Genomic DNA, 27,363 nt, shown 5'->3' with positions numbered 1-27,363 from the left:
TCCGTGTGTGCCAGGATCTGGGGGGCCTCTTCCTATCTCTGGGGGAGTTGATCCTCCTTTCTTACCCCCCATGTGAGCCAGGTTCTGGATGGGGCATGCCTTTCTGGGGTGACTAAGGGGGTTTAAGCCCGTCTCCCTACCCTGCCTCCGTTGTGAGCCAGGAACTGGGGAAGCCCGCCCCAGTGGATGGACAGCTTAGAACATAGATTCATAGATTCCAAAGCCAGAAGGGCCCATTGTGATCACCTAGCTTGACCTCCTGTATAACACAGAACTTCCCCCAAAATAATTCCTAGTGCATCTCTTTTAGAAAAATAGCCAGTCTTCATTTAAAAATTGTCAGTGATGGAGAATCTACCATGCCCCTTGACAAATTGTTCCAGTGGTTAATTACACTCACTTAAAACTTTGTGCTTTCTGAACATGCCTAGCTAACTTCCAGTCATTGGATCATGCTGTACATTTCTCTGGTGGACTGAAGAGCCCATTATTAAATATTTGTTTCCCACGCAGGTACTTACAGACTGCCATCAAGTCACCCCATAACCTTCTCTTTGTTAAGCTAAATCGATTGAATCTATCCCTATAAGGCAGGTTTTCTAATATTTTAATCATACCTGTGACTCTTCTCTGAGCCCTCTGCAACTTATCAACATCCTTCTTGAATGGAGGACACCAGACCCACACTCAGTATTCCAGCAGCGGTCACACTAGTGCCAAATATAGAGGTAAAATAATCTCTTTGTTCTTATACAAGAGTCCCCTTTTATGCATCCAAGGATTGCATAATTTGCATTAGCCTCTTTGGTCACAACAACACGCTGGCACCCGCTTATCCACAAAGATCCCCAAGGCCTTGTCTACACTACAAATGTCACCCTTTTGTGGTTTAGAAAGCATGACCCCTTTAAATCTTTGTCTAGAGGGGGAAAGTGCTGATTGTTCCAGGAAGAGGAAGTGTTGTTTTAGTGGGGGGGGAAACATGAGGAGAGGCAGGGAGCAACAGGGTGTGTGTGTGTGTGTGTGTCTGAAGCTCCATACAGAAGGGCTGTAGCAAGCAGGCCCCCACAGAATGCTCAAAGCCTGGTCAGGACAGAACGGCTGACTGTGGACACCCAGGACAGGAGCCAGGAGAAGCACTGTTCCATGGAGGAATCACCTGAAAAGGACAAACCGGAGCTGGACTCGGTATCACTGCTGCCCAGAGCTGTATGGGGCCGGGAGTGCTGGGGTTTGTGACCTTGCATTGGGAAGAAGGAGGGAGGCTGTAGCTAGCTAAGTGGGGAAAGTGTCACTCTATGTAGGTTTGCGGAGAGCGGCAGAAGAGGGCACTGGAGGGGTTTGCTGGGGAAAGTTTACTGGCGCTGAAGACGATCAGGAGCACCCAAAACTCACAACTGGACTGGAACTTTGCCCAGGACTTCTGAAACTCTGAGTGCAGAAGCATTGCTCGGTGTCTGCCCTTTCATACTGTGGCACCACTGGGCCTGTGGGGCCTCGTGTTGAATGTAACCTGCTTTACCACTCCCCCGATCTCTCCCTGAGTTGTTTTTCTCCATTCATCCCTCTGCGAATAAATAGTTCCCTTTCCTACATACATTGGACTATCCCGGTGTGTGTGTGTTCACTCCCAGGGGTTTGAAACAGGTGCCCCAGGGTTGGAAGCGACTTTCCTTTTTGCATCTCTGCACTCCTTTTCTTAGCCGGAACTGCCTGCAGAGCAGGCTCCATCTTGACCATGATGGCGTTAAAGTGTCAGAAAATTACGTTGACCTAAGTTATGTTGGCATACCGCCGCCACAATAATTAAATCTCTTTTGCATGTCCACGCGATGCTCCTTGTGTCAGCGGTGCTCGTCCTCACTTGCAGTGCTTGCATTGATGCAGAGAGCAGTGCACCGGAGGTAGCTATCCCACTGTGCAACTTACCACGATCTAGCGCAGGGTGTTTTGGGAAGGTTTTGCAGTGCCTCATGGGGCCAAACGAGTCACCCAGGGGTGACTGGAAACATGATTTCAATGTCCCGTAATGCAGTGTTCTCCAGGCCATAATTTCATCTGCATTCCATAACGTTTCACGCCTCTTTTCAAATCCCTGCAAACTTGCATGTCCCTCTTTGCTATCCGCCATCTGTATGAGGAGCATGGATCCTGCACAACTCTGCACTATTGTGATGAAAGTTGTGAGAACGCAGTGCCTGATGCTGCAGTATTTGTGGTGCCACAGGGAACATGACAAATCCTTGGAGACTTACTTGCTGTGGGACATAGAAAGAAACAATTCAAAATTGTTGGCAGCGCTCATAGAGCATCTGCAGATGGTGGAGTGCCGATTTGGGCCCGAGAAACCAGCATTGACTGGTGGGATCGCATTGGAAAGCAGGTTTGGCATGACATGCAGTTGACTGCATAATTTTTGGATGCGCAAGACTACATTCCTGGATCTGTGTGCAGAGCTAGCCCTCCAGCACAGTGACACCGAAATGAGAGCTGCAACAACGGGAGAAGCGAGTGGCTACCACTGTGTGGAAACTTGCAATGCCCGATTGCTACCCATCAGTCGAGAATCAATTTGGAGCTGGAAAATCCACCATGGGGGTTGTTGTGATACAAGTGTGCAAGGCTATTCATCGCATCCTGCCATGAAGGACTGTGACTCTATGCAATCTGCAGGACGTAGTGGATGGTTTTGCTGCAGTGGGGATCCCGACCTGTGCTTGGGTGATAGATGGCATGCAAATTCCCATTTTGGCACCAGACTACCTTGCCACAGAGTACATCGACAGAAAGGGCTATTTTTCTATGGTATTGCAAGTGCTGGTGGATCACTGGGAATGCTTTACTGACATCAATGCAGGCTGGTCAGGGAAGGTGCATGATGAGTGCATCTTCAAGAATACAGGCCTGTACAGAAAGCTGCAGACAGGGACTTTCTTTCTAGACCAGCAGGTTACCACTGGGGATGGTGAAATGCAAGTAGTGTTCCTGGGAGACCCAGCCTACCCCTTGATCCTGTGGCTCATGAAGCCATACACCAGCCACCTTGCCAACAGCAAGGAGCGTTTCAACTCCAGGCCCAGCAGAGGCAGAATGACAATTGAATGTGATTTTGGCTGTTTGAAAAGTCGCTGGAGCTGTTTACTCATGAGATTAGACCTCAGTGAAAAAAAATATCCCAATGGTTATAGCTGCCTGCTGCTGTGTGCTTCATAATATCTGTGAAGCGAAGGGGGGAAGTTTCTGCCAGGGTGGAGGACGGAGGTGGAACGGCTGTCTGCTGATTTTGAACAGCCGGATACCAGGGCTATAAGGAGATCTCAACATGAAGCTATTTGGCTCAGGGAAGCTTTGAAAGACTATTTCATCAGTGCGCCACAGTAATGGGTGTTGATGCAGTGTGCTGTACCTATCAATGCTGTTTGCACCCCGGTATGACCCTTGCAATGAGTGCTGTGTGTGCAGTAATATAACGTTGCAAATGTATTTATTCCTATTATCTGTGAACGATGTCAGCCCCAGCAAGCATCTGTTGTGAACTAATGAGGATGAATTAAGGTTCCCTAAACAGACTTTTATTCCATACCCCTGCAAACAGACACACTCATAACTGAATAAAACTCAATAAATAAAGGAGAAAGAACAGTCACTTCCATTTCGCAAACACATATACCAACTGCATCTCTCAGGTCAGTGTATGTGCAGCTGTGACTGTCTGTACTCTCCCCCAGAGTGGACTGGTAGGCGTAGTGCAGTGGCCCTTGACACCTTGTGGAATGTGTGGTGTGGGTATAGGGAGGTACCAGAATGCAGTTCTCTATAGGGTGCAGAGGGAGGCGAGCACGGGACTGTTGAACCTGAAGGTCAACAAGAGTCTGCAGCATGTCTGTTTGCCACTTGAGAAGGGCTAGCATCCCTGCTGCACGTCCCTCTCCTTTTCCTGTGCCTTTTTCCTCTTCGCTCTCTCCTTGGCAATACTGTCCGCGGGGGTGATCTTCCAAGCCCTGTGCTTGCTCTCCAAAGTACCTGAGGCATGCAGGATCTCTTGGAACATGACATCCTGCGTCTTCTTCCTTGTCTGCCTGCGCTGCACCACTGGTGTGGATGGAGAGACCCTTGAGGCCACATTTCCAGCTGCAAAAGATACAATGGGCAGAGGTACTATTGTGAGTGTATTCACGAGATAAATGGAAACTTGGTATACTGAACACACTCCCCTTGAGCCACACAAGTTACAAGCACTACATTCTCACTTCTCCTTGGGATTCATTGAGCACGACAGCAGTCCCAGCTATGGTGAGTATGGCCCAGGGGCATGAGTATATGTGGATAGGACAATTGAACTGAACACTGGTACCGTTTTCCACAGGCACTGGTGATTTTAGCTGATATATCATGGAGGCTAAAAGGGAACAGCTCTTGAACGCATCTGGCTGCAGACCGGGTCTGTATGCTGCTAGCCTGTGCGCTGCAATGGTGCCTGCTAAAGTAATTCCTGAGTAGTGTAGGAAAGTGTCCTACTGTGGCGGAAGAAATAAGGCAGCCCTCCCCAGAAACCTTTGGCAGAGGGTTGCAGACTTCAGGAAGCTTTCCTCAAGATCTCTGTGGAGGATTCACGGGACATTCCAGTGCACATAAACAAATCATTCTGCAGGGCCCCCTTTGCCTAACTTTACAGGTGAATGAGAAGCAGATAGCGACTCTACCTCTGTGGTTTATTTCACTACCTCTTCTAGCATGATTAAAAGAGAGTAAATGAACAGATGTGCCCCTGCAGTATCAAAGCAAACTGCATACTTACCAGAGGTTCCTTCCCCTGCATCAGCCTAACCCATGCAGGACTGTAGGGACTGGCTCGACTACTTGGGAGTTAAAAACAGGTTCTGGCTTGCTGCACCTCTGGATCGTCCGGTCACCTCTCCTGCACATTCCTCCTCGTCTTCTTTGTCCAATACCTCCTGTTCACTCTTCACCCCAGGGATCTCTGGCTCCAGCTCCTCCAAAGTATCCACAAGGCTCTTGTAGGTCATGATGGGATCTCCATCAAGGATGGCATCTGGCTCTTTATAAAAATGGCATGTCTGCAGCTCCACACCAGGGTGACTGCAATCTCCCTTGCCTTCTGGTATGCCCGCTGCAGCTCCTTGGCTTGCACCTGTCACTGCCGTGGATCCCTCTTGTAGCCCTTCTCCCCCATTCCCCGAACGATCTGCTTGTAGAAATCGACATTTCTACGGCTGGATTGGAGCTGTGCCCGCATCACCTCTTCTCCCCACAAACCCAGAAGATCCACCACCTCCTGTGTACTCCAGGCAGAAGCACATCACATGTAGCCAGCATGGTCAGTTGGGCAGTTGTTAGGTCTCTCATGGAGGTGGAAAATTAAGTCGGCAAAGCGAGCGAGTTACAACTATAGGAGCAACATTGTAGTGTAGATGCTTATAGTCTGCAATGTAGACCAGGCCTAAATGCGCTAAAATCTGCTTACACAGATTGCCTTAAGAGTTTCCCAAGATACAGCCCCAGGAAAAAAACCAAACAAAACAGCATTTCATTGAGTTGAAGTTTGAAGCCAATCTTGGGCAGAAATCTGAGAATGAACCATAATAATTTGAGAAAAATCTGCCTCTATCAAGTCTTTTTTTTTTCTTTTAAAGAAATGTAATCAGAATACAGCAGAATATTTGGAAGGTGCTGAAAATAAATTATATATGCAAAGGTTTGCTGGGAGGGGAGGAGTAATTAGGGGTGCAGAGTAGGTGAGCAGAGGGGAGTGGGGTTTCAGTTTACAGAAAGGGATGGGAGTATTGTGGGGAGGACGCTGAATGAATGGTAGTTGAGGGAAGAAGGGTTAGGGGCTCAGGTAAGGGGTAGTGATGGGGGGAAGTGTGAGGGAAAAGGTTGGAGAAGTAGCAGAAGAAGTTGGTGAGTTAAGCTGGGGGCTGTTAGCTCTGAATTATCCCCTTCCATGTGTGTTCTGAAATCTTTGGGATGCTGTTCCCCTTGGGAAGTCGAAGCACCTCTCCCAGCCCCTCCATGTGAGCTGGGATCTGGGGTGGAGGGAATGTGTAGAAATGGCCATAGCAACCATGTGGCCTACAGTAAAGATTACTGACTGCAACTATTCCTAACTCTGCCACTGGCCTGCTGGGTGACCTGGGGCAAGTCACTGCACCCCTCTGTGCCTCATTTTCCCATCTGTTAAAAGGGGATAATGATGTAAAGTTCCTTGAGAGCTAAAGATGAAAAGCACTATATAAAAATCTTTTGATTATTACCTAGCCACAGTAGCATATCAACTGCAAATTCAGGTGAGAACTACTACTGCCTAAATGACCACTAACTCCTACCAACAAACATTTCTCTTTCTATTTAAAAACCTAGGAAATAAAATGGCAAAAAAAACTTCATTAATGCAGAGTTAAGGTGCCCAGAGAGAACTCATGCACTTCCCGAATGTTGAGTTCATCAAAACTCAAACTTCTGAAAACCAGGTAATACAGAGTTAAGGTAAATACCCACATAACCTTAACTCTGCCCTCCAACACAATATCACACTTGTAGAATTTAGCAACCATATAATAACCTTTTACAACCCCTTCACATCTGAACACAGGATACCACCTAAACCTATACTTTCCCTACCCATCATTAAATCCACACACTGCTCTCATATCTCACCTCACTACTGACAATACCCATGGCAAGAAGTCCCAGTGCCCTGCTATTGACACAATCTACCCAATTCAATTCTGTATTGAAATGATGCAGACTAGAACCTCAAGCTACACATGCATCTCAAAGGAAAGATCCTTTGATAACACACAGGTAGGGACTCAGACCCAGATCACCTCATATCACACCTCTTCCTACCTGCTCCAGCTTATTCCTCCACCATTCAGTACAGCTACACCTAACACAGGGAATGCAGCTGGACTGCATGTAGATAACTCCCAGTGGCTCTGCCAGCTGGGGAGTGGAGGGGAGAGAATTAAGGTTGTGTGGGCATTTTCCTTAACTCTGTATTCCCTGGTTTTCAGACGTTTGAATTTTGTTGAACAAAATATTCTGGAAGGGCACAGATGATCACTGAACAACTTTAACTCTGCACTAACAAAGTATTTTGCCATTTTTTTCCTGCTCTGGCTTCCTTTTGCCCTCTCCCTCTTCATCGCTCCAATGCCAGTGTCACTTTCCCTTCTCCCTGAATTTCAGATCAGAACCTCAAACCCTATTTAATATAATCTGTCAACAAAATCAAATAGAATGTAATTTGATTTTTAAGTATTTAAGATCTTTCATTATTTCACATATATCCAATTTAATTTTGTAGGAAAATACCTATTTTTTAGGTAGGGGGAGTGGAAAGTTTTACTCCTGTCATTAATAGTATCATTAGCATATGGAATAAGGAGATTTAGCACTGTAATTGACAATATTTAATAGATCATTTGTACCATTTTAGAAAACTGACAGCAATAAATACTCAGCAAGAATAGCATTAAAAGCAAAAGATCATTAAGCATGAGAAGTAGCAATCCTAAGAAAAAAGCTGCATTTAGTGAGCAAGAATCATGAGGCAGACAGGTCTGATGATTCAGATTAATCATCTCATTTGAAACAGCGAAAGGGAAAAAAATCTATTGAAAACAGATTTGTTTTGCAGCTAAACAGAAAATGCCTCATTCTATCGTTAGTTAGAACTAAACATTGTTGTTTCATCTGAGACATAAGTGACTTTACTGTTCATAGTGTATAAAAATAAATTATCACAAAACTACTGACCTATCACGTTTGTGCAGTATCTCTAAAGAAAACATGAGAATCAAAGGAAACGTAAATGAGTCAAGAACCAAACAGCAGATAGAAGAGAATTTAGTTATATAGCCTCCTTCATACTCACAGTATAAAAGAACACTTTAAAAACTGATAAGCAACATAGAACACAGATTATGAGCCAACCAATAGCACAAAGAGAACATTGGACTTTAAAAACCTCTTCTTGAGAGAATGCTTGTTTGGCTAGTGAACTTTTTTTGAAAAGTTTAACTTTAACTTCTTTAACTTCTAACTGAACATACACCAGAGAGAGGCAGAGAGGACCTTGATTAAAAGGGACACTGTCAAATTGAAATCTAGTCGCTTTTAAAAAATTGATTAAAAGAAAATACAGATACAATACCTGCCTCCTTAGTCACCCAGACAGTTTCTGTGATTTTACAGCCATATCGTCCTACCTTTTAACATATTTTTTCTCTTCCATGCTGTTGTGTAAAAGGTTCATACACACTATCTATAGTAAAACTGATTGTACACAATGACCCTGATTCAGGAAAGTATCCGTACTCAATAAATCACTTACGCACATGCTTAAATTCCCAATGAAGTAAGTCCATGGCATGATAGTTCAGGGCAACTGCTCTGGTATTCCCCCTCGATGGTCCAGCAAGGGTACCCGCTCTAGGCTACTGGCTTCCCAGCTGTCAGCTGTTTTTTGGCTGGAGACATGTCTCTCTCCCTTCTGAGTGGGGTGTTTTCAGATTGCACAGTCCCCTGACTATATTGTGATATTCCCAGCAAAAGATAGGTTGCCTATGCAGACTTATTTTGCCTTCTTTTCAGAGATGCTTAGCAGTGTGATTACCTCATTTAATCTACCACACAGCACTTTCTAAGCAAGCATATAAAAGCAGTACAGATAAAACATATTAAAACTAATAAAAGAACATACACACGTGGTAATAAGCTTACCAGATATCACATCAACTCCAGCAAGGGCTCTGGCAGATGAGCAGTCCTTCCAACCCCCATGCAGGGGTTTTCCTGTGGTTTCAAGTTCATAAATAATTCTTTGCCCAGAACTAGAATGGTCATTTGTGAAGCACTCATTTATCCAGTTTGGGCCTTTGTAGAGATCATGAATAGGTAATCAGCTAGACAATGAATTTCTGTTCAAGATGCAGCTTCAAAAGGATGGACTCAGAGATGGATCATTTGCATTGCCCTCACCCCAAGTATTTCCTAGGAAATCTGCATCACATGCATAGTCCCAAAAAGTCCTTTGAAGTTTCTAATACTTCCCAGAGATTGTGTTAGTCACGTCTCCTACAGAAGTTCCCCACAGTTCCATAATAACACATAAACAATTGCATTTTTAATACAATGAACCCCCAAGGTATCAAATTTAAAATCAGTAAGATTTATTTTATTTCCATAAGGCTTGTCCTGCAGTATATTGCAGGATATTGTCAGATCTGTCACACTGGGGCCAAAGTGTTTTCTACTGCACACAATTTATAAATGAGAGGTGGAGGGTGGGCATGGGGAGGGATTTAGTTTCCCATCATCTCTATTTTGATGATTTTATGTGTTTCTTTAATAGCATTTTCAGACAAGTGTGATGTTTAAGTTGCTAATATTCTGTACTGCAGAGTCAGCAGCAGGTATGAGCTCAATATCACTCCCCCTGAACTGCTATGCAAGTGCTGTTTAGATTAGGTAGTTTTATGGGAGCAGTATTATTATTAGTGTACTGGTGATGGGCAATCCTGAAAATTCATGGCTGCAAAAAATATTTCTACTACCCCTAGAGGGGGTTCCTGAAAATCCTTTGTTGTAAAAGGTTGACAAATAGAGACAAGGTTAGATGGTCTGTATTCTGTACTAGGAGGTATACTTTGGGGTTCCTTTCATCCCAATTCACATAGTCACACCCTACATGGACAGACTGTTCTCTTTTGGCAGCTTATCACCGACTTATTCCAGGTAACGTAGGATAAACAAAACAGCTGAAAGAAGAAATGTCCCTATTTTGGCCCCAAGCCCACCTTGCCACAGAGCACATTGACAGAAAGGGCTACATTTCTGTGGTTATGCAAGCATTGGTGGGTCACCGGGGATGTTTCACTGACATCAATGTGGGCTGGCCAGGTAAGGTGCATGACACACATATCTTTAAGAACACGGGACTGTTCAGGAAGCTGCAAGTTGGGACATTCTTTCCTGACCAGTGGATTCCCATTGCTGATGTTTAAATGCCAGTGGGGGAGGAGGGGCAGCCTAGCCCTTGCTCCCCTGTCTCACGAAGCTGTACACTTGCCCCTTTGACATCTCTAAAGAAAGATTCAACTCCTGGCTCGGCAGGTGCGGAGTGAGAGGTGAATGTGCTTTCAGTAGATTGGCAGTGTTTATTCACTAGATTAGATCTCAGTGAAAAAAATATACCAATGGCTCTAGCTGCCTGTGTGTCCTAAATAATATCTGTCAGGCAAAGGGGGAAAAGTCGCCAGTGGGTGCAGAGCAGAGATGGAGCAGCTGTCTGCTGACATTGAACAGCCAGACACAAGGGCTATCAAAAGAGCTCAGTGTGGAGCTATGTGGCGAGGGAGGCCTTTAATGGTCAGCCATAGCCATGTGCTGTTCTGGATAGTGGCTGTACCTGGCCCTGAAGTTTTGGGGGCTGTTAGGAATTGTGTAGTGCTTGGTGTACATTTCTGAATATTGCACTGTCTTTAATGAACCTCTGGCTTGGCAGCAGCGCTGCTGAGAAGGATCTGGGAGTTGTGGTGGATCACAACATGTGTTAACGAAAACAATGCTGTTGCAAAAAAGGCAAATACAATTTTAGGTTGCAGAGACACAGCAAGTCATGGGAGGTGATAGTATCGCTCTACTTGGCACTGATTAGGCCTCAGCTGAAGTACCGTGTCCAGTTTTGGTCACCCTTGTATAAAAGGTTGTAGAGAAACTTGAAAGGATCCTGAGGTAAATGACAATGATGATCAAAGGGATGGAATGCACGCCATATGAGCAAAGACTGAAGAAACTGGGTATGTTTAGTTTGGAAAAGAGGAGATTAAGGGGGGACATGAAAGCAATCTTCAAATACTTGAAAGGCTGCCATAAAAGATGGAGAAAAGTTGCTCTCTCTTGCCACAGAGGACAGGGCAAGAGGTAATGGGTTCAAACTCCCACATAGCTAATTTAGATTAAATCTCAGGAAAAACTTCCAAACTGTAAGAACAATAGGACAATGGAACAGACTGCCTAGAGAGGTTGTGGAAGCTCTTTCACTGGAGGTTTTCAAAGGGACGCTGGATAGCTATCTGTCTTGGATGGTTTAGACACAACAAATCCTGCATGTTGGCTGCATGACTAGGGGTTGTGGTCCCTTCTAACCCTATGATTCTATAAATTATGTGGTGCTTACTGTACATTTATAATTATTACAATTTGTTTTGCCCTGAATCTGAGTTCTGTGGTCCTGTTCAATTACAAATAAGGTGTGCTTTGAGTAGCACAAGGCATTCCACTCTATATGTTATGAAGTAATAAAGATGAATATATTTCCAAAAAATAAAAATGTATTGCCTAACAAAAACAGTGCAAAGAACAATGTGCAACATTAAAAGCAATACAGTGCAAACTTATACATTATACATTTATGGAACGGGACATTAGAATGCTAGAAAACATTTGTGTCCATTTCAGTCCATTTCTGCAGACCAACTGTGACTCTCATGGGTCAGTTTATGTGAAGCTGTGGTTTTCTTTATTATCCCTGGCTTGTAATGGGAGGAATAGGGATATGGCCCATGATGCCACATAGAATGTGCCCCTTCGAAAGCCACGGGGAATATTAGATTGGGGGGAAGCAGGGAGCTACTGAAATGGAGTTCTCCTTTGACTGCAAAGGAAGCACGAGTCTGCAGCATCTGTTTGGTGCCTCGGAAGCCCCATTATGTCATAGAATCATAGAATATTAGAGTTGGAAGGGACCTCAGGAGGTCATCTAGTGCAACCCCCTGCTCAAAGCAGAACTAACCCCAGCTAAATCATCCCAGCCAGGGCTTTGTCAAGCTGCAGCTTAAAAACCTCTAAAAATGGAGATTCCACCACCTCCCTAGATAACCCATTCCAGTGCTTCACCACCCTCCTAGTGAAAAACTTTTTCCTAATGTCCAACTTAGACCACCCCCACTTCAACTTGAGACCATTGCTCCTTCTTCTGTCATCTACTACCATTGAGAACAGCCTAGCTCCATCCTCCCTGGAACCTCCTTTCAGGTAGTTAAAGGCTGCTATCAAATCCCCCCTCATTCTTCTCTTCTGCAGACTAAACGAGCCTAGTTCCCTCAGCCTCTCCTCATAAGTCTTGTGCTCCATCCCCCTAATCATTTTTGTTGCCCTCCGCTGGACTCTCTCCAACTTGTCCACATCCTTTCTGTAGTGGGGGAGGCCCAAAACTGGACACAGTACTCCAAATGCGGCTTCACCAATGCCTAATAGAGGGGAATAATCACTTCCCTCGAACTGCTGGCAATGCTCCTACTAATGCAGTCTAATATGCTATTAGCTTTCTTGGCAACCAGGGAACACTGCTGACTCCTATCCAGCTTCTTATCCATTGTAACCCCCAGGTCCTTTTCTGCAGAACTGCTGCCTACACCGTCGGTCCCCAGTCTGTAGCTGTGCATGGGATTCTTCCATCCTAAGTGGAGGACTCTGCACTTGTCCTTGCTGAACCTCATCAGATTTCTTTTGGCCCAATCCTCCAATTTGTCTAGGTCACTCTGTATCCTGTCCCTACCTTCCAGGGTATCTACCACTCCCCCTAGCTTAGTGTCATCTGAAAACTTGCTGAGGGTGCAGTCTACCCCGGTGCATCTGTCCCGGTGCATCTTCCTCTCCTTTTCTTGCTGGGACTCCTGGGCCTCTCTCTTGTCCATTCTTTCCTTCTCCTCATCCTGCAGGTCCTCTGTTCAAGGTCCAATGCAGCATTGGCTTGCAGGTTCTCACAGAACATGTCGTTCCTAGTCTGGTTCTTTCTCCTCCTCCTCAAGGTCCGGCATTCCCCAGGTGTGGAATGGGCACCCCTCAAGGAGGCAACAGCTGCAACTACAGATAAAAGAGGCAGCGGTATCATTGTATTACAGTCAAAACAGAAAATGAAAGCCAAGGTTCAGAACTGCTTTCCCTTGCTCCCCTAAAAGTTTTTAATCAGTCATGCTTATTGATCCTTCAGGTTTGGAGAGCCTCTGCACAGCACTGCTGTCCAGCCGCAGCCATGGTGAGTATGGCTTGCCAAGGGTGAGGGAAATAAGAAGGGAATTGTTTGGTTGTGTAAAACAAAAAAAAGGCAGTCTCTGTTTCCATCGGTAAGAGTACAGGGCAATGGCACCACGTAGAGGCACTAACTTGGGGCTGGGCACCATCTTCACATTTAAACTTTTTAAGGGGGAATGCAGGCACAAACTTACCCGAGGTTCCTTACTCTGGACTGGGTTCATCCATGGTTGGTGGTGGGACTGGCTAGATTGCAGTGGAGTCTCAAAAAGATCCTAGGTCATGGCACAGCTGGAGCTCCCTTGCCACATATCCTCCTTCTCCGCCTCACTCTTCATGGCAGGGGTATCTGTCTCAGGCTCCTGTGAGGTATCCATGGTGGTCTGTGGGGGTGGGGTCTCCACTAAGTATGGCATACAGCTCATTGTAAAAGTGGCAGGTGTACAACTTGGCACCAGATCAACTGTTGGCTTCCCTGGCCTTGTGGTATGCCTGCTACAGTACCTGCACTTTCACACGGCAATGCTGCTGATCCCTGTTGTATCCCTTTACCTGCATCCCCTGTGTAATCTTTTCATAGATGTGCATGTTTATATAACAGGTCAATAGCTGTGCTTGCACAGCCTCATCTCTCCATATGCCCAGGAGATCCTACATCTCTTGTCTACTTCAGGCAGGAGCACGTCAAGAGCTTGTAGCACTATGGTCAGCTGGGCAGCTGAACACAACAAGGGAGAGATGTTAGGTGTCCTTGCCAGCCTGGGTAACCAGGAAAAGGCATTTAAAAAATGCACAGGAGTTTTAAAAGGGGCATGTGTGGCTTCCAGACACCATGACCCCAAGCAGTGGAGTGCACAATTGTGATCAGAGCAGTCACTGTCAGGCACTGAGAGACAGCAACCGGAGTACTGGTAGTGTAGATATAGGTCATGCAGTGTCTACACGCACAGTGTGTTGACCACAATACATCGACCATGGCTCAACACCATTCAGATGTTACTGTGTCACCATAATGGGGTGCTTACATTGGCTGAAGACAAACTTGACTGCAGACATATGCACAAATAAGTTGATGCAAGGCAACTTACATCAGCCTAACTTTGTAGTGTAGACCAGGCCTCACATAATTGTTTATTCTCACAAGGTGTTGAAGTAATGGGATATTCACTGATTACAAGATCAGGCCTACGGATTATGCAGCATGTATTAAACTGGTGTAAATTATTATAAATTGTTAGTTGAATTCAATAGAATGAGGACAATTATGCGAGCTAAAGATCTGCCCCATTGTCTCTTAAACCAAGATGGGGAGGAGGAAAAACCTGGCACATTTGCTTAAGTAGGACATGAAGCTCTTTGGCAGTCTAACTCCATTAGCTTTTTCTCTCTGAAACTGCTCTGCACTTTTTTCACTTTAATTTGTTAACAAGGAGTTTGCTGACAAGAATGAAGTAAGAGTATCAGCAGTCCCTGGATCAGTTTTCTTTCAGATAAAATGCCCCTATCACTCCTGTTCTGAATGAAAGTCATTACCCATCATATCTCTCATTTCTGCTTGGTTAGATATTGGCCTGAACTGCAGAGTTCAGATCCAGATCCAAATCAGAATTTTCCCAACCTTTGGAGCACTCAAATTCAGTGTCCTGCAAAGGTCCCTTATAGAGATATGCCTCAGGTATGACAGCATCCAGAGCACTCGATTCCACAGTTAGAGGTAATGTATAAAAACATAGGTAGCTAGATAGATCCTCAAAATTCATGGAGAGGACTAGTGGTTGGATCCAGTGTTTTGATCCTGGCCCATCCCTAGTGCTGATGAAATTCTTTTAAAATTAATAAATAATAATATCTTACATTTAGATAGTATCTTTCATCCTGAAGGTTGTCAAACGGCTTTATGAACTACATACATGCAGCAATCATTACTGATACAGCCACCTTTGAGATGACAAGCACCAAACAAGCAGACAATTTGCACATAGCTGAACAGATGAGGGTGGAAATAAAATATTGCCCAACTAGTGAGTGGAGGCAAACCCGTGCTCCTATGACAACTGCCAGGAGATCCTGAATGTCCATGTTGAGTAGACAGGACCTCAGATTTTAAGAGAGAGATGTGAAAAGAGTTAGGAGTGAAGGAAACATGGCTTGTTGACTGTTTGAATTTGAATTACCACTATATTTTCTTTAAATATATATGGCTATCTTCCAGGAACTGACAAAATACAATTCCTCTGGTCTGCTGTACTTGGCATAGAACCCAAAGGAGGGAATAATAAAAGTGGCTTTTTATTGCTTCCCAATTGTATGTGGCTTCTTAGTTGTGGGGGTGGCTGGGGCTGCTTTGGTCCCCAGGACAACTCTATGCAACTTCAGGGCTGCTCTAAAGTGCTTGTGGTCTCCAAAGAGCTGTAATGGCAGCCAAGGATCACTGGGACATAGCAATATATTGGCTATGCCTCCTTTTGTTCTGGGAATAACCTTTACACTAGGCACTGGGGGGCAGTGTAGAACTGGTGTAGTGGTTCTACAGCACCCTGGGATTTTTCCCTATACAGAAAAATTCCTCAGTTGGCCAATTAAGTTGAATTTACAGTATCTCTGTGCCAAAAAAGCAGTACAAAGGAGCCAATGGGGCAATGAATCTGTCCTTCTGTCTCTGAAGAGCAAGATTCTTCTGTTCTATTGTTACACACCCACATTATGGAAATATGTTTTCATTAATATTCATTGAGCATCGTCTACTTTGCTTATAAATCCAAACACAAGTCAAGACCCATCTGTTTAATATAATTCAGCACTTACAGTTTTGTGTGATTATATTGGATCTGTTTTATCTACCATGTCAGCACTGTTTGTTAACTGTAATTTTATCTGATGTGGAAAATTCTAGGATGCTTGTAAAAAGAATTATATATATTTTCCATTAGATTGTAAAATAGTAATTACTTTATGCTACATTTTATTTCCTTTCTACACACAACATCTCACTTTCCTGGGAAGTCCTCTAAGTCAGGGGAAATATCGAAAAGGTGTTTGATTAAACATACCAGAATTTGTAAAACAAATCCTCATTCTGTTGTTTTGGTTTTTTAGCCATGGGAGTATAAAGACTATATTTAATCATCCTGCAGCTAAAATCTACGGGACTGGGATAAAGGAGCTTTAGACATCACAAGGGTTACCTTGTGGGATTTCCTCTGTACTCTGCCACCAGGAGCATGCAGTTTTGGGGCCCTGGAGGAGGCAGAGGGCATGGTCTCCCATCCCTGTGGATCAGTGCTAGGAAAAGAAGCCATGACCCATAGCGTGTTAGATCTTCCATGGCGATTGCTGAGAACTGCTCCCTCTGGCACTATGTTGCCATTGCCTTCTCTGCCTGCATCTGTGCCACCCCTCCCCCTCTCCAAGTGGGCTGCAGACCTAGTGCAGGTGGGACATGTTAACTCCTGTGAACATATTTTTCCTCATATCCTCTTGGTTCTGAGGCAGTGGTTCTCAATGTGTTATGTGAGCCGCATCCAATACTACCTGTATGGCCCTGAGGATGTGACATGGGCTGCACCTGTGTGCTAACTGGGCCGCAAGTGGGCTGCAGATTGAGAGCCACTGAAGGAAAGCACACATACATTCATTGTAGTCCATGACAAAACTCCTATTAATTTTAATAGTACAGGATCAGGCTTTTTATGTCTGTAGATTACTTTTATTTTGTAAGTCGGCACTGCCAGGCCTCAGATTTCAGCCAGCATCTGAAAGTGACAAAAGGAAGTCCTTCTCAGAGGCTTGCTACAATGTGATCTCTTGATCCCATTTGGTTGGATGAAAAAATCAGAAGTAAAGGTTTTGTAATTTAAAACCTTGTAATTTATTTCCCCTGATTTGACTTCTGTTGCATATAAACAGGAGCAGAAATGGAAACACAGAGCTCCAACTCTCAGCTACTGGCTTCTAATTCTTCATTCATGGAACTAAACAATGGAATGGCAAACATACAGTTAGGATTTTAAATTGGGAATTAATTAAAATGCTTCTTACTTTGTTCCCCCCCCTTAATGCAGTTTCCATGGAAACAGGACTGGAAAGGCTGCCTGTAGCATGTAGCTGGAAAGGAAAACTCTGCCCTGTCACTTTCAGCTCTGGGCTACCAGCTGAGCCAGTGACATTGCCAGATTTTTCCCTCTATTGTTTTTAGCTCCTTAAATGAGAACAATGATTTCTCATAGGGCAATTTAGCTAACAATCCTGATTTGGCCAGTTATGTTGGTTATTTGTGCACTTGGTCTGTTTACATTTTTTTTAAATTTTGACATTAGTTTGATAGTGTAATTAACATATTAGAAATACTGAAGCATGACACCAGATTATTGAAAATGTCATTTAAACTGAAGAAATTCATTCCATGTCATTTTTAAGTAGTTGCAGGTGTGGCCTGAGCATATGGCCTGAGCTATTTAGACATGACTCTGCCATTCCCTCACTGTGGACTTTGACAAATCACACTGGGCCCAGTGTTGAAAGGTGCTGAACTCTTCCTACCTTCTTGCACTCATCACTTCACAGGCTCAGTCCATAAGCCTCAGTTACTTTATTTGTCAATCCTGCCAGGCGCAGAACTCCTTTGAGATGCTGAACATCCTCTCTACTGAGTTCAAATAAGAATGTCCACACAAAGACTTGAACTAAAAAAAACGACAAGTGGGAATTACAAATGATTTAGTTACTAAGGTTCTAGTTCCCAGGTAGACAAGCCTTTCAGTTGCAATGCCTGGGTTTCTGGTGATTCTTTGTTTAAATACACCTCTTTCTCTCGAGGTTTTAGTTTAATTGGAGGAACGTTGCCCAAGTGTTTCCGGCACTCGGGTTTGCTGTTTAGATTTGCTTTTAATCTGAATTTTGGGCCAAAGCGGAGTTGAAAGGAGGAGACTGATTCCATTCTCTTGGCCAGGTTCTGGGGCGGCTGCTGACTTTTACAGTAATGATGTTAGCCATCATGGATGGCAAACTTTCTTCCGACTCCCTCCTGTGCGGTCAGATGGCCGCCTGCTGCAATGACCTTAACCCGACTCTTCCCCGAGCCTCTGGCTCACCACGCCCCCGGCCAGGCCGGTGGGGCTGCTTTTTATCTGGTCCCTCTGACCGGTTTGGGGTCCCGCTCCCACTCATCAACACTGCAGCCAGCCCAGAGCTGGGGCTCGCTGGAGCGCACCAAGGCTTCCCCTAGCCAAGCCTTGTGTACCCGCCCGGCCACCCAGGAGGAGCAGCCAGCTCCGCCACCGTGCGGGGTCGATCACTGTTGCAGCGCTGCTCGCGGGCCCTGGCTCAGCACGAGTCAAGCCGAGCCCCGTCCCTGCCCCCACGCCGCTGCGCGAGGTTCTAAGAAGTCCGGGGCGCGAACCATGAGCCACGCCCTTTCTCCCCTGGGGGGGAGCCGAGGAACGCCCACCCTCCGCGTTGCCGCGGAAGTTTGGCAGCGTGCGGCCATCGTAGCCGGTGGTGAGCCGCTGATTCCCGTCCGGGTGGCTGCGAATGCTGCTATTGTGCGCGCGCGGCCCCCGCCGAGCTCCGACCGAGAGTCTCCCCCCCTCCCCCCAGCGTCCGCGCGCCCCCCGCCCGCCGCCATGAGCGAGAAGGGGGAGCTGGACCTGACCGGGGCCAAGCAGAACACGGGCATGTGGCTGGTGAAGGTGAGAGGCCGCCCCGGGCCCAGCTCATCATCCGCTCCTCCGACCTCCGCCCCGCGGGGGAGGCCCTGGCGCAGGCTGGGGCGGCTCCTTCCCTCCCTCGGCCCGGGATCGGGGCCCGTCTCGGGACACGGGAAACCGTCTGGGGGAGTCCGGGGGATCCCGGTGGGGGGAGGCCCGGGGGATCCCGGTTTGAGCTGCTCCGGGTATTGTGTCCCGCAGGCGGGCCGGGCCGGGCGGCGTAGGGCGGAAGAGGCCAGAGCTGTGTCCGGCCCGGCGCTGAGGCTGTGTCCCGCCGGCTGGGGGGGCTGTGAGGGGCGTCCCCGAGTAACCGTCCCTGAGCTGCGCTTGGCGGCGTTTGGCCGCAGCAGCTCCGGCCAGCGGCACCCCCTTCTCGCCGGGCCCCGGCCCCCGCGGAGCGGGCAGGACACTCTCCCGGGGCCGCCCTCACGGTCTCCGTAGAAACCACGGGCTCTAGCTTGGCCTCCCTGGCAGCCGCGCGGCGTCAGCGGGCAGGTCCCGCGGCTGCTCACGGCGTGGCCTGGCCCGGCCCGTTGCCGTGAGAACGGCGAGACTCCAGCCCGCTCAGTGGCTGCGCATTAAAACCGGAGCGACCACCGACGCGAGACTGAGGCATGCCATGCACCTGCCACTCTGCTTTTGGTGAAGACAGTGAGCACCAGCGGGAGGGCAGGGAGTGAAAGAGTGCGGTTCTCTCTCCACCTCAGTAGCATTCAGGAGACCTTGGCAGAGAATGAAATCTTTCTCCTTTCCTGTAGTTGGGGTGTGGCTTTCAGATTTATCAGGTGCTTGTTGGGCAGAGATTCATGAGGAAGATGAGGCTTTCTAAGCGGTGTCCCCGGCCAGCACCCTACTGGGAATCACAGAATACTTTACCTTCTAAGAACCTAGGCTTGTATTTCCACTGAGGATTTTCTAAGGGCTTGTCTACACTTACCTCAGAGATTCGGCGGCAGTTGACCGGAGTTATGCAAACTACGCAAAAAACTTGCGTACCTCCCGTCCACTGCTGTGCTTCTGTTCTGCGCTCCATCTTCACTGCACTGTGCCAACAGGAACCATGTTCCCGTCGACACAGCGCTATGCCACTTGAGGAGGTGGTCATAATATGTCTTAATCTTAATATGATTTCTGGATAGACTGAGCGAGTCTTCACTGACCACTCAGTCGATCCAGATCAGTTGATCTGACCGTGGCGAATTTGCTGTCGTCATCGAAGACATAGCTTAAGTAACGCATCATAAACCAGCCACTGGGGATTTTGGTGCTATTGCCTCCATCATTGGTAGCACTGGTGATAGAGCAGCAGTAGAAAATTTCAGAAAATCCTCAATGTAGACAAGGTTTGGGGTGGGCTTGTTGCCAGGTCTTTGGACTTCTCTTTAGCGTCAGTTTCTGGCTAGTAGGTTTTATGAAGCCCTGTTGAAAATAGGTTAGTCCTACCTATGGTAACTAAGGAGTTTTCAAATCTGTTTGGGGAGATGAGGTCATGAAGGGATCCCAGTGTTGATATTGATCATCAGCAATGTAACTTTTCTAGGGGCCCTCTCTATAACAGGTGGCCAAACTTATTGACCCCTGAGACTCTCCTCCTTGCTGGGCAAAATCCTCCAGCCCCATCACCCTGTCACTGGACAGAAGCTCCAAGCTCCCCATCCAGGTCTGGTAGGTGGAGAGTGTGTGTGTGTGGGGGGGGGGCATAGGGGGCTCTGCGAACTGCACTTTAACTGTAAATGAGCCACAGTTTGGCTACACCTGCTCTATAATAAGAGGAGAACTGGATAAGAGGAGAATAATAAGAACCCTTTTAAAACATGATTCTTCCCAGATAGGTGTTAACATGATTTAAAAATGGTTTCCATGGCTGGTATTGACCAAGCTTATGGTCTTGTTAATGTTGTAATTCCTTCTATATAGTGGGAACCCGCAACTCCATAGTATCCCAGCCCGGTTCAAACATGTTTTGGTATTGCAGTGAAGATAGTAGTGAACTGAACTTGGTAACTATGCTTACAACTGCACCTTTTTTAAGTCAACAAACTACAATACGTTGGGCATTTTTACCACTGTTTTGTCACAGGCTAGATGATGCGATGGTAAAAACATTTATATCTGCCCATCTTACATTTTTTACCATTGCTGCACTGCTTGTGAATTGCAGCTATAAGGTTGCTAGTGTAGATGGCTTATGCATGGTTTTGTCCTGTCTCTGCTTCAGGTCTGAATTGTATTTTAAACCAGGAGGGCAGGGGAAAACTTTTGTAACTAGGTCTACCCAACACATCAGGAATCACAGCGTAGATGGGACCTCATACTGTTGTAGCAAAACTGATTATCATTTGGTGGATTTAATTTTAAAAAAGAATTCTCTTTAAAGTATAGAATGCTTTGCGTAGTTCTGCTTCTTTACAACTGTTCACAACATGATTTCCCTGGCTAAGGAAGACCAGGTAGAACAATGTTGAAATTGTTAGTTTCTGGGGAAAAGACCTATTGGAAAAACAGTTCTGGCTAATCTGGTTTCACTTTAGATAGAGTGTGTGGAGCTAATATAGAAAGTATCAGAGAGAGAGACCACTTAATTGCCAATAATAGCCCATATATTACATTGCTTTAGAAATATATGCGATAAAAGTAAGTATAACTAAGGATGTGAGTTTTTAGAGTGCAAAAAATAGAAAAGTAGGTTTAGTAACGTTTTTTATGCTGGGTAGAGTAGGGGAAGTATAAACATATTGGTTTGTACACTTAGAGCAGAGGTGGGGAACCTTTTTTCCGTCAAGGGCCTGATGGTGGCCCTGGCGGCGGGGGAGAATTCGGTGGCGGCGGGGTTCGGGGGGGGGCGGGGGACAGTGCCTGCCTCCAAACTCCCCCCGCCGCCGAAAAGGGGCATACGGCGGCAGGGTTTCGGCGGCGGGCACTGCCCCCCCCCCCCCGGAACCCCGCCGCCAGGGCCAGACCAAATGATTTCGGCTTGCGGGCCAGACGTTTCCCACCCCTGACTTAGAGCAAAATGTAGCTCATTTAGTATTATTTTGCCAGACATTACTTGATAATTGCCTATTTCCACACAGTTCTTCTGATTTAATCCACTGCACTGATCTGCATTTTGAAAAGATTATAGGTCTCTTTCATTGTCTCATAATACTTTTAAGAACCAGAGATCAGACATCCATACTTGCTGACTGTAAACTCTTTGGGGACAGGGACCATCTTTTTGTTCTGTGTTTGGACAGCACCTAGCACAATGGGGTGCTTGTCCATAACTAAGACTCCTAGGTGCTACAGTAATACAACTAATAATTAAGATGGAAGAAAAATAACAGTGGGCTTGAGTTGTGTTAATTTTGTATTTTATTTTAGAAAGTATTTTATTTTTAAATTGTATTGCTTTATGCCATCTCTTTTCCCACATGATCCTTTTACAGATTGTTAGGGAGAAGAGTGTTATCCTTATATACAAAGTCAAGAATAAAAACTGTGTCTCTAGAATCTTAAGTAGTTTGTATGGATATGTTTTGTTCAGATGCTATTAGATCACTCATGGCCACATGTCAGACCTTAACTGGGGAGGGGGTGTGCTTTTTCCAAAATCCAAGTTAAAATTATTTGAATACTGTTGCATTGTTTTCTTGCAGTATACTCAGGATTGTTAAAAGATTTTTGAAAACTGATCCTCCTATATGCCTCCTTCTTGTTCTTGCTAAAAATTAAAAGAAATTCACCATAGTGGGTATTTTGTTGTGTAAGACATTTCCTGCCTTCCCATAGATTGCATAATCCCATTCAGGATACAACTACAGATTTGGTTGGGTGAAATGAGGCCCTACACTTAATGGCATCTTTATTGTTCTGCGTGTAATGTGACAACTTCTGAACATATCAGATCAAATTCCAAAATGTCAGAAAATGTTCTAGGGAGCAATAGGCAGAACCCTTTTGAGGCTAGTAAAAATATAACTCTGGAGAAGCCTGATTTTCACTGGTATAAGTGAGCCTATGTCTACACTTGCTGCCAAATTTGACGACAGTCAACCCGAGATATGCAAGCTACTCTACGTAGCTTGTGTATCTCCCGTTGACTTCCTAACTCCTACTTACCATGGTGTTTTCGGTTTGCAGTGCCGACGGGAAATGCAGTCCTGTCGACACAATGTTACTTCACCTGGCAGAGGTGGATTAATAACGTCGATTTCTGAGTTGATTGAGCGGCTCTCCACTTCTGCTCAATCGATCTGGATAAATCGATCTGACGGTGGCGAATTTGCCACCATCAGCCTAGATATAGCCTGAGAAAAATCAGGCCCACTGAGTTCCCGTTTGATGCTGCAGTCAGAAAAATCTTTCTGGCGCCCCCTTGATACTACCTATACATCACAGGCTGTGGTTTAATATTGTTGTTTAATATTTGTATTACCGTAGCACCTAGGAGCCCTAGTCATCGATCAGGACCCCATTGTGTTGGTTGCTTCTCTCTCTTATTGAGTGTGCAGCTCTGCCTACATAAGCAACAAAGTATGCAATGCTCTAGTTGAATATACTCTCTACAGTGGATGTAAATGCAAATGTGGAATGACTACTGCACTGTTAAAATCCTAGAAAGATATTGCTGCAAAGCTAAAAAGAAAAGTGGTTTTGCTGGAGCTTCTGATGCACTGTCAGCATCAAAAGAAGAGCATGAAAAGAAATTGTACATAAATGCCTTTTTAGTGCATGGCCTTAGGGATAGTAAAATATGACTTTCTTTTCTGTTCCAAAGGTCAGTCAGATGTCCTGTTAGTGCTAAGACTGCCATATGTAACCACCTTTTTGTCTCATTTAAGCCATACATCTGCAGCTATGCTTGCTAGGCTTTGAAAGGTTTAAATATGATTAGGTTTCGGTGCTGAGCTGTGCCTTCTCTAGCAAAGAAATATAATCTCCAGTGTATTTTGATTGTTGTAAAGAAAGCAATACTAAAAGGATAATATAACAATATCTGTTGCTTAGTTACCTGAAATATGTCATCTTTTTTTAGGTCCCCAAGTATTTGTCACAACAATGGACTAAAGCTTCAGGAAGAGGTGAAGTAGGGAAGCTGAGGATTGCCAAGTAAGTAGTTTACTGTACCTTTGGTAGGAATTCTTAGAATTATTACATAAGTAGAAAAAGTTTTTTTTACTAGACTGCTGTATTACAGTGCAGTATTACTTATATTGCATAATATTTATTGCAAATACAAGTTGTTTATGTCTGTGAAGCTTGAAATATAGCTGTCTATTGATTATCAGTGTGTATTATAAACAGTATGAATATGAAAAATTATACTGGTATGTGGATATATTCTAGAACACCACTTCTGATTTCATAAATATTGGAAAAAGGCACATCTTAAATAGAGGATCTCCATCCACTATTATATTATATGCTATTGTGTTGCTTCTATTTGCTCCTGCTGATTTTCCCATTTGTCCTTGGGCAGCTCAGGAGTGAAGATGAGTAACAAAGCTAGAATTTGAGGTTGCTGCTGTTATCAGAGGAGTGAGACCTGTGAAATTAGATTATGGAAACTAAAACATGAAATATTTTCTTTTACAGAAATCAAGGAAGAACAGAAGTAAGTAATTACAAACCCAAAGGCTGTAAAAGTGTTATATTTTGAATTTTAGTGTTGCTTAAAGTATACTGCTTTGTAGTGTAAACTTTCTCTTGTAGTACCTGTAATAGAGCATTAGACTAGGAGTTGGGAGATCTGGGTTCTGTTCTTGGCTCTTCCAGTGGCCTACTGGGTGACCTTGGGCAAGTCACATATCTTTGTGTCTCAGTTTCCCCATCTGTAAAATGGGGATAATGATGCTAACATTCTTTGTAAAACACTTTGAGATTTACTGATGAAAAGTGCTATATAAGAGCTAGGTATTATTATTAAGCAGATAAAGTTGGAAACAAGTAAGAGTTTAGAAATATACCATATCACATTTGGTATTTATATTTAACAAAACCAATTAATTAAGTATTAGGGAATTTGAAGGTCTTTTCTTCTGCAAAGGCAGTTGATTTCTTTTATTAGCAGTTGAATGAATTAACAAGTATTTTACCTTTCATGTTAGATGGGAAGGTAGCAACATTATTTGGTATACCCTCAGCCAGCCAACACACTGAACTAGAAGAGACTGAGCAGAAATTTAGGAGTGGTGGAAAAGCTGCATTTATCATCTTAGAGCCTGATCTAACTCTAATTGGAATAGGTGGAGAGACACGAGTTGTCTTTGGGGTTTGATCAGTCTCTTAGCTGGCTGTAAAATATGCTGTTGGCACGTCCTCAAAGGTGAAGTTAACTGTATGAAAAATTTAAAATGCCTACATCTTAGGTTCTCAAACATTTTTAAAAATAATGAAATGCAATGAATTGTACTCTAAGATCAAGAGGAGATAATAAAAATCTGTTGATGTGTAAATTGTATAAATAATCCATGTGAAGATGTCCAATAAAATATTTTAGAAGGAGATTAGCATATTAAAAATTAGATCCCAGATGTATATTTGAAGAATACAAAATTGTATTGTACTATTTCATTTTTCTTTGTTTCCTAAGCTCTTAGACCTTTTCACTACAAAGTTTTTATGTAGTAACACTATGCTAATTGTGGCTGATAGGTATCATTTACTTTGAATGAAGATCTTGCAAGTATCAATGATATTGGAGGAAAACCTGCTTCAGTCAGTGCGCCTAGAGAACATCCATTTCTTTTGCAAAGTGTGGGAGGACAGACGTTAACAGTGTTTACAGAAAGCTCAATAGGTAAGTTGGAATGAAAATTTTTTATTAATATGATTTCTGTCATGCATATTTGCATGCATTCATAATCTCAGCATGATCATTGGTTAAAGGGACACCATCAAGGCTGATCTATAATAAGACCTTTCAGCTTTGTTTTATAGTCTCATAAATCCACATAAAACTTTATTCTAGTTGACTGTTTTCTTCTTTTAATTGGATAAGAGTCTGCAATGCCTCCAGAAAGGATTGTATTGTACATTTCAATACAAGCCTGCTGAACAGATCAGAGAGGAAGAATGTAGTACAGTATAACATGCATTACCCTTTGGGTTTCTTCACAACTAGTGTTTCTGGTAGGATCCTCCAGAAGAAAACTGCTGCTATGTTTCAACACTTCTTTTGGAGGAAAGGATAGATTTGTCAGGAATCTGGCTACAGTGTGATTAAAATTATTTTTGAACTATGTTAATTTTTTTCTATCTGTCTTGATAGTGTCTTGTTGACCAGTGAATATTAATTGTCATTCATCAAACTTTCCAGTTGTTCATTTTGTCAGAAAATGTAATAGTAGTGTGTTGTTTGTAGAGCATGAAAGGTAACTGTATTTTTGTCTATTGGGTTCCAATTCCTTGACCTACATTATGTGTAGGTCACTAGTATTATAATAGCAATACATGATACCATGTTTTGTGAGATTGTTAAACCTAAGTTATATGACGGAAACATTAGAATTAGGATAGTGCCCTCCCTTTCACTGCTCTCCTCCTGCGCAATAGTCAGTACATATTGCCTGAGCTGGTTGGCTGTTCTGATACTAAATTAATTTTATGTAGTCTACCAACTTCATGTGCTGCAGATTCTTACATTGTAAAATGTATGGCAGCATTATAGAAATTAAGGTGTTGGAAGTGGCAGACTGGATGTCTTGAAAGCTTAGTAGAGAATAGTTGGGGTTTCAGGTACCTCAGAATGTTTGGGATTTCCCAAGAGGTAAATAAAGCTTATGATTCTTTCCCTCCCCTTTTTGGGCAGGGTCAGAGATGACTATACATTTGGATAGGCTGGACTGTTTTGAATTCTTCATTTTCTGCTCCAACAAAACTGGCCAGGAACTAGCTGCCCCTGTTGCATCTTGCCCCAATACCTGTCACTGTATCTTAGAATGGATAAACACATTCCCTGAATTTGAATGCTCAACAATGAAATAGTTAACAGTGACATTTCAAGTGTAATAATTAGGCTTCAGACTTGACACCATATAAATATGCATGGAATTGTTCACAAGTCTCTAAGATACTTTTTCATTTATTTTTTTAAAAAAAGGCTAACAGACAGATGTACTTATTGCGATGGACTGCTGGGTGGTACAACATACCCCTGTATGGCACACATTTTTATTACTGTCCATTGTAAGTCAATGAAATGGAAAATTTAAATTTCTGCATTAGAGTGGGTAATTGTATGAGAGTGATTCTTATTACACTTTCCATCTGGTATCTGACTAGGTATATCCTAGAGAACTTCAAATAGATTAGACAATAAGGGAGATTAAAAAAAAATACATGGGGAAAATATTGTTTCTCACTTTTAATGGAGAAGAATATGTAGAAAAGCTTTTTGAGCTGCTTTCTTCCCTGATTTATATCTTGCCCAATCTTTGGAGTGTAAGCCAGACAAGAATTTGACATTAATGTTTTAGCTAAATCTGAGGATTTTTTCAAGATAAAATAAATTATCATCAACTTACTTCTTATGAAGCATGGCTTCACGTAAATACACGACTGTGATTTATCAAAATGGGTTCTGCCCTTTTGAAAGAGAAAGGAAATCATCTGA

At 44.1% G+C, this 27,363-nt stretch overlaps 1 protein-coding gene and 1 long non-coding RNA gene across 2 annotated transcripts in view; one reads left to right on the top strand and one right to left on the bottom strand.

Moving 5' to 3' along the window:
- Window positions 1-16,887: 16,887 nt before the first annotated feature.
- On the bottom strand, window positions 16,888-18,418 carry LOC137162853 (uncharacterized). Its single transcript, XR_010922524.1, has 2 exons — window positions 17,602-18,418; window positions 16,888-17,033 (listed from the first exon to the last, which is right to left on the bottom strand). It is a non-coding gene; the product is annotated as an uncharacterized lncRNA (long non-coding RNA).
- Window positions 18,419-18,478: 60 nt separating this feature from the next.
- Window positions 18,479-27,363, top strand: part of GTF2F2 (general transcription factor IIF subunit 2) — a 117,043-nt gene continuing 108,158 nt past the window's right edge. The window contains exons 1-4 of the mRNA XM_067563145.1: window positions 18,479-18,749; window positions 23,785-23,858; window positions 24,345-24,363; window positions 25,404-25,548. Of these exons, the coding sequence (XP_067419246.1) occupies window positions 18,684-18,749; window positions 23,785-23,858; window positions 24,345-24,363; window positions 25,404-25,548 (304 nt within the window). The 5' untranslated portion in view covers window positions 18,479-18,683. The remainder of the gene's footprint in view (window positions 18,750-23,784; window positions 23,859-24,344; window positions 24,364-25,403; window positions 25,549-27,363) is intronic.

Source organism: Emydura macquarii, unplaced genomic scaffold, assembly GCF_026122565.2.
Source record: "Emydura macquarii macquarii isolate MOO-44397 ecotype Brisbane River unplaced genomic scaffold, CSIRO-AGI_Emac_v2 contig_2473, whole genome shotgun sequence".
Lineage (NCBI taxonomy): Eukaryota > Metazoa > Chordata > Testudines > Chelidae > Emydura > Emydura macquarii.
This window is presented reverse-complemented; position numbering and strand designations above follow the sequence as displayed.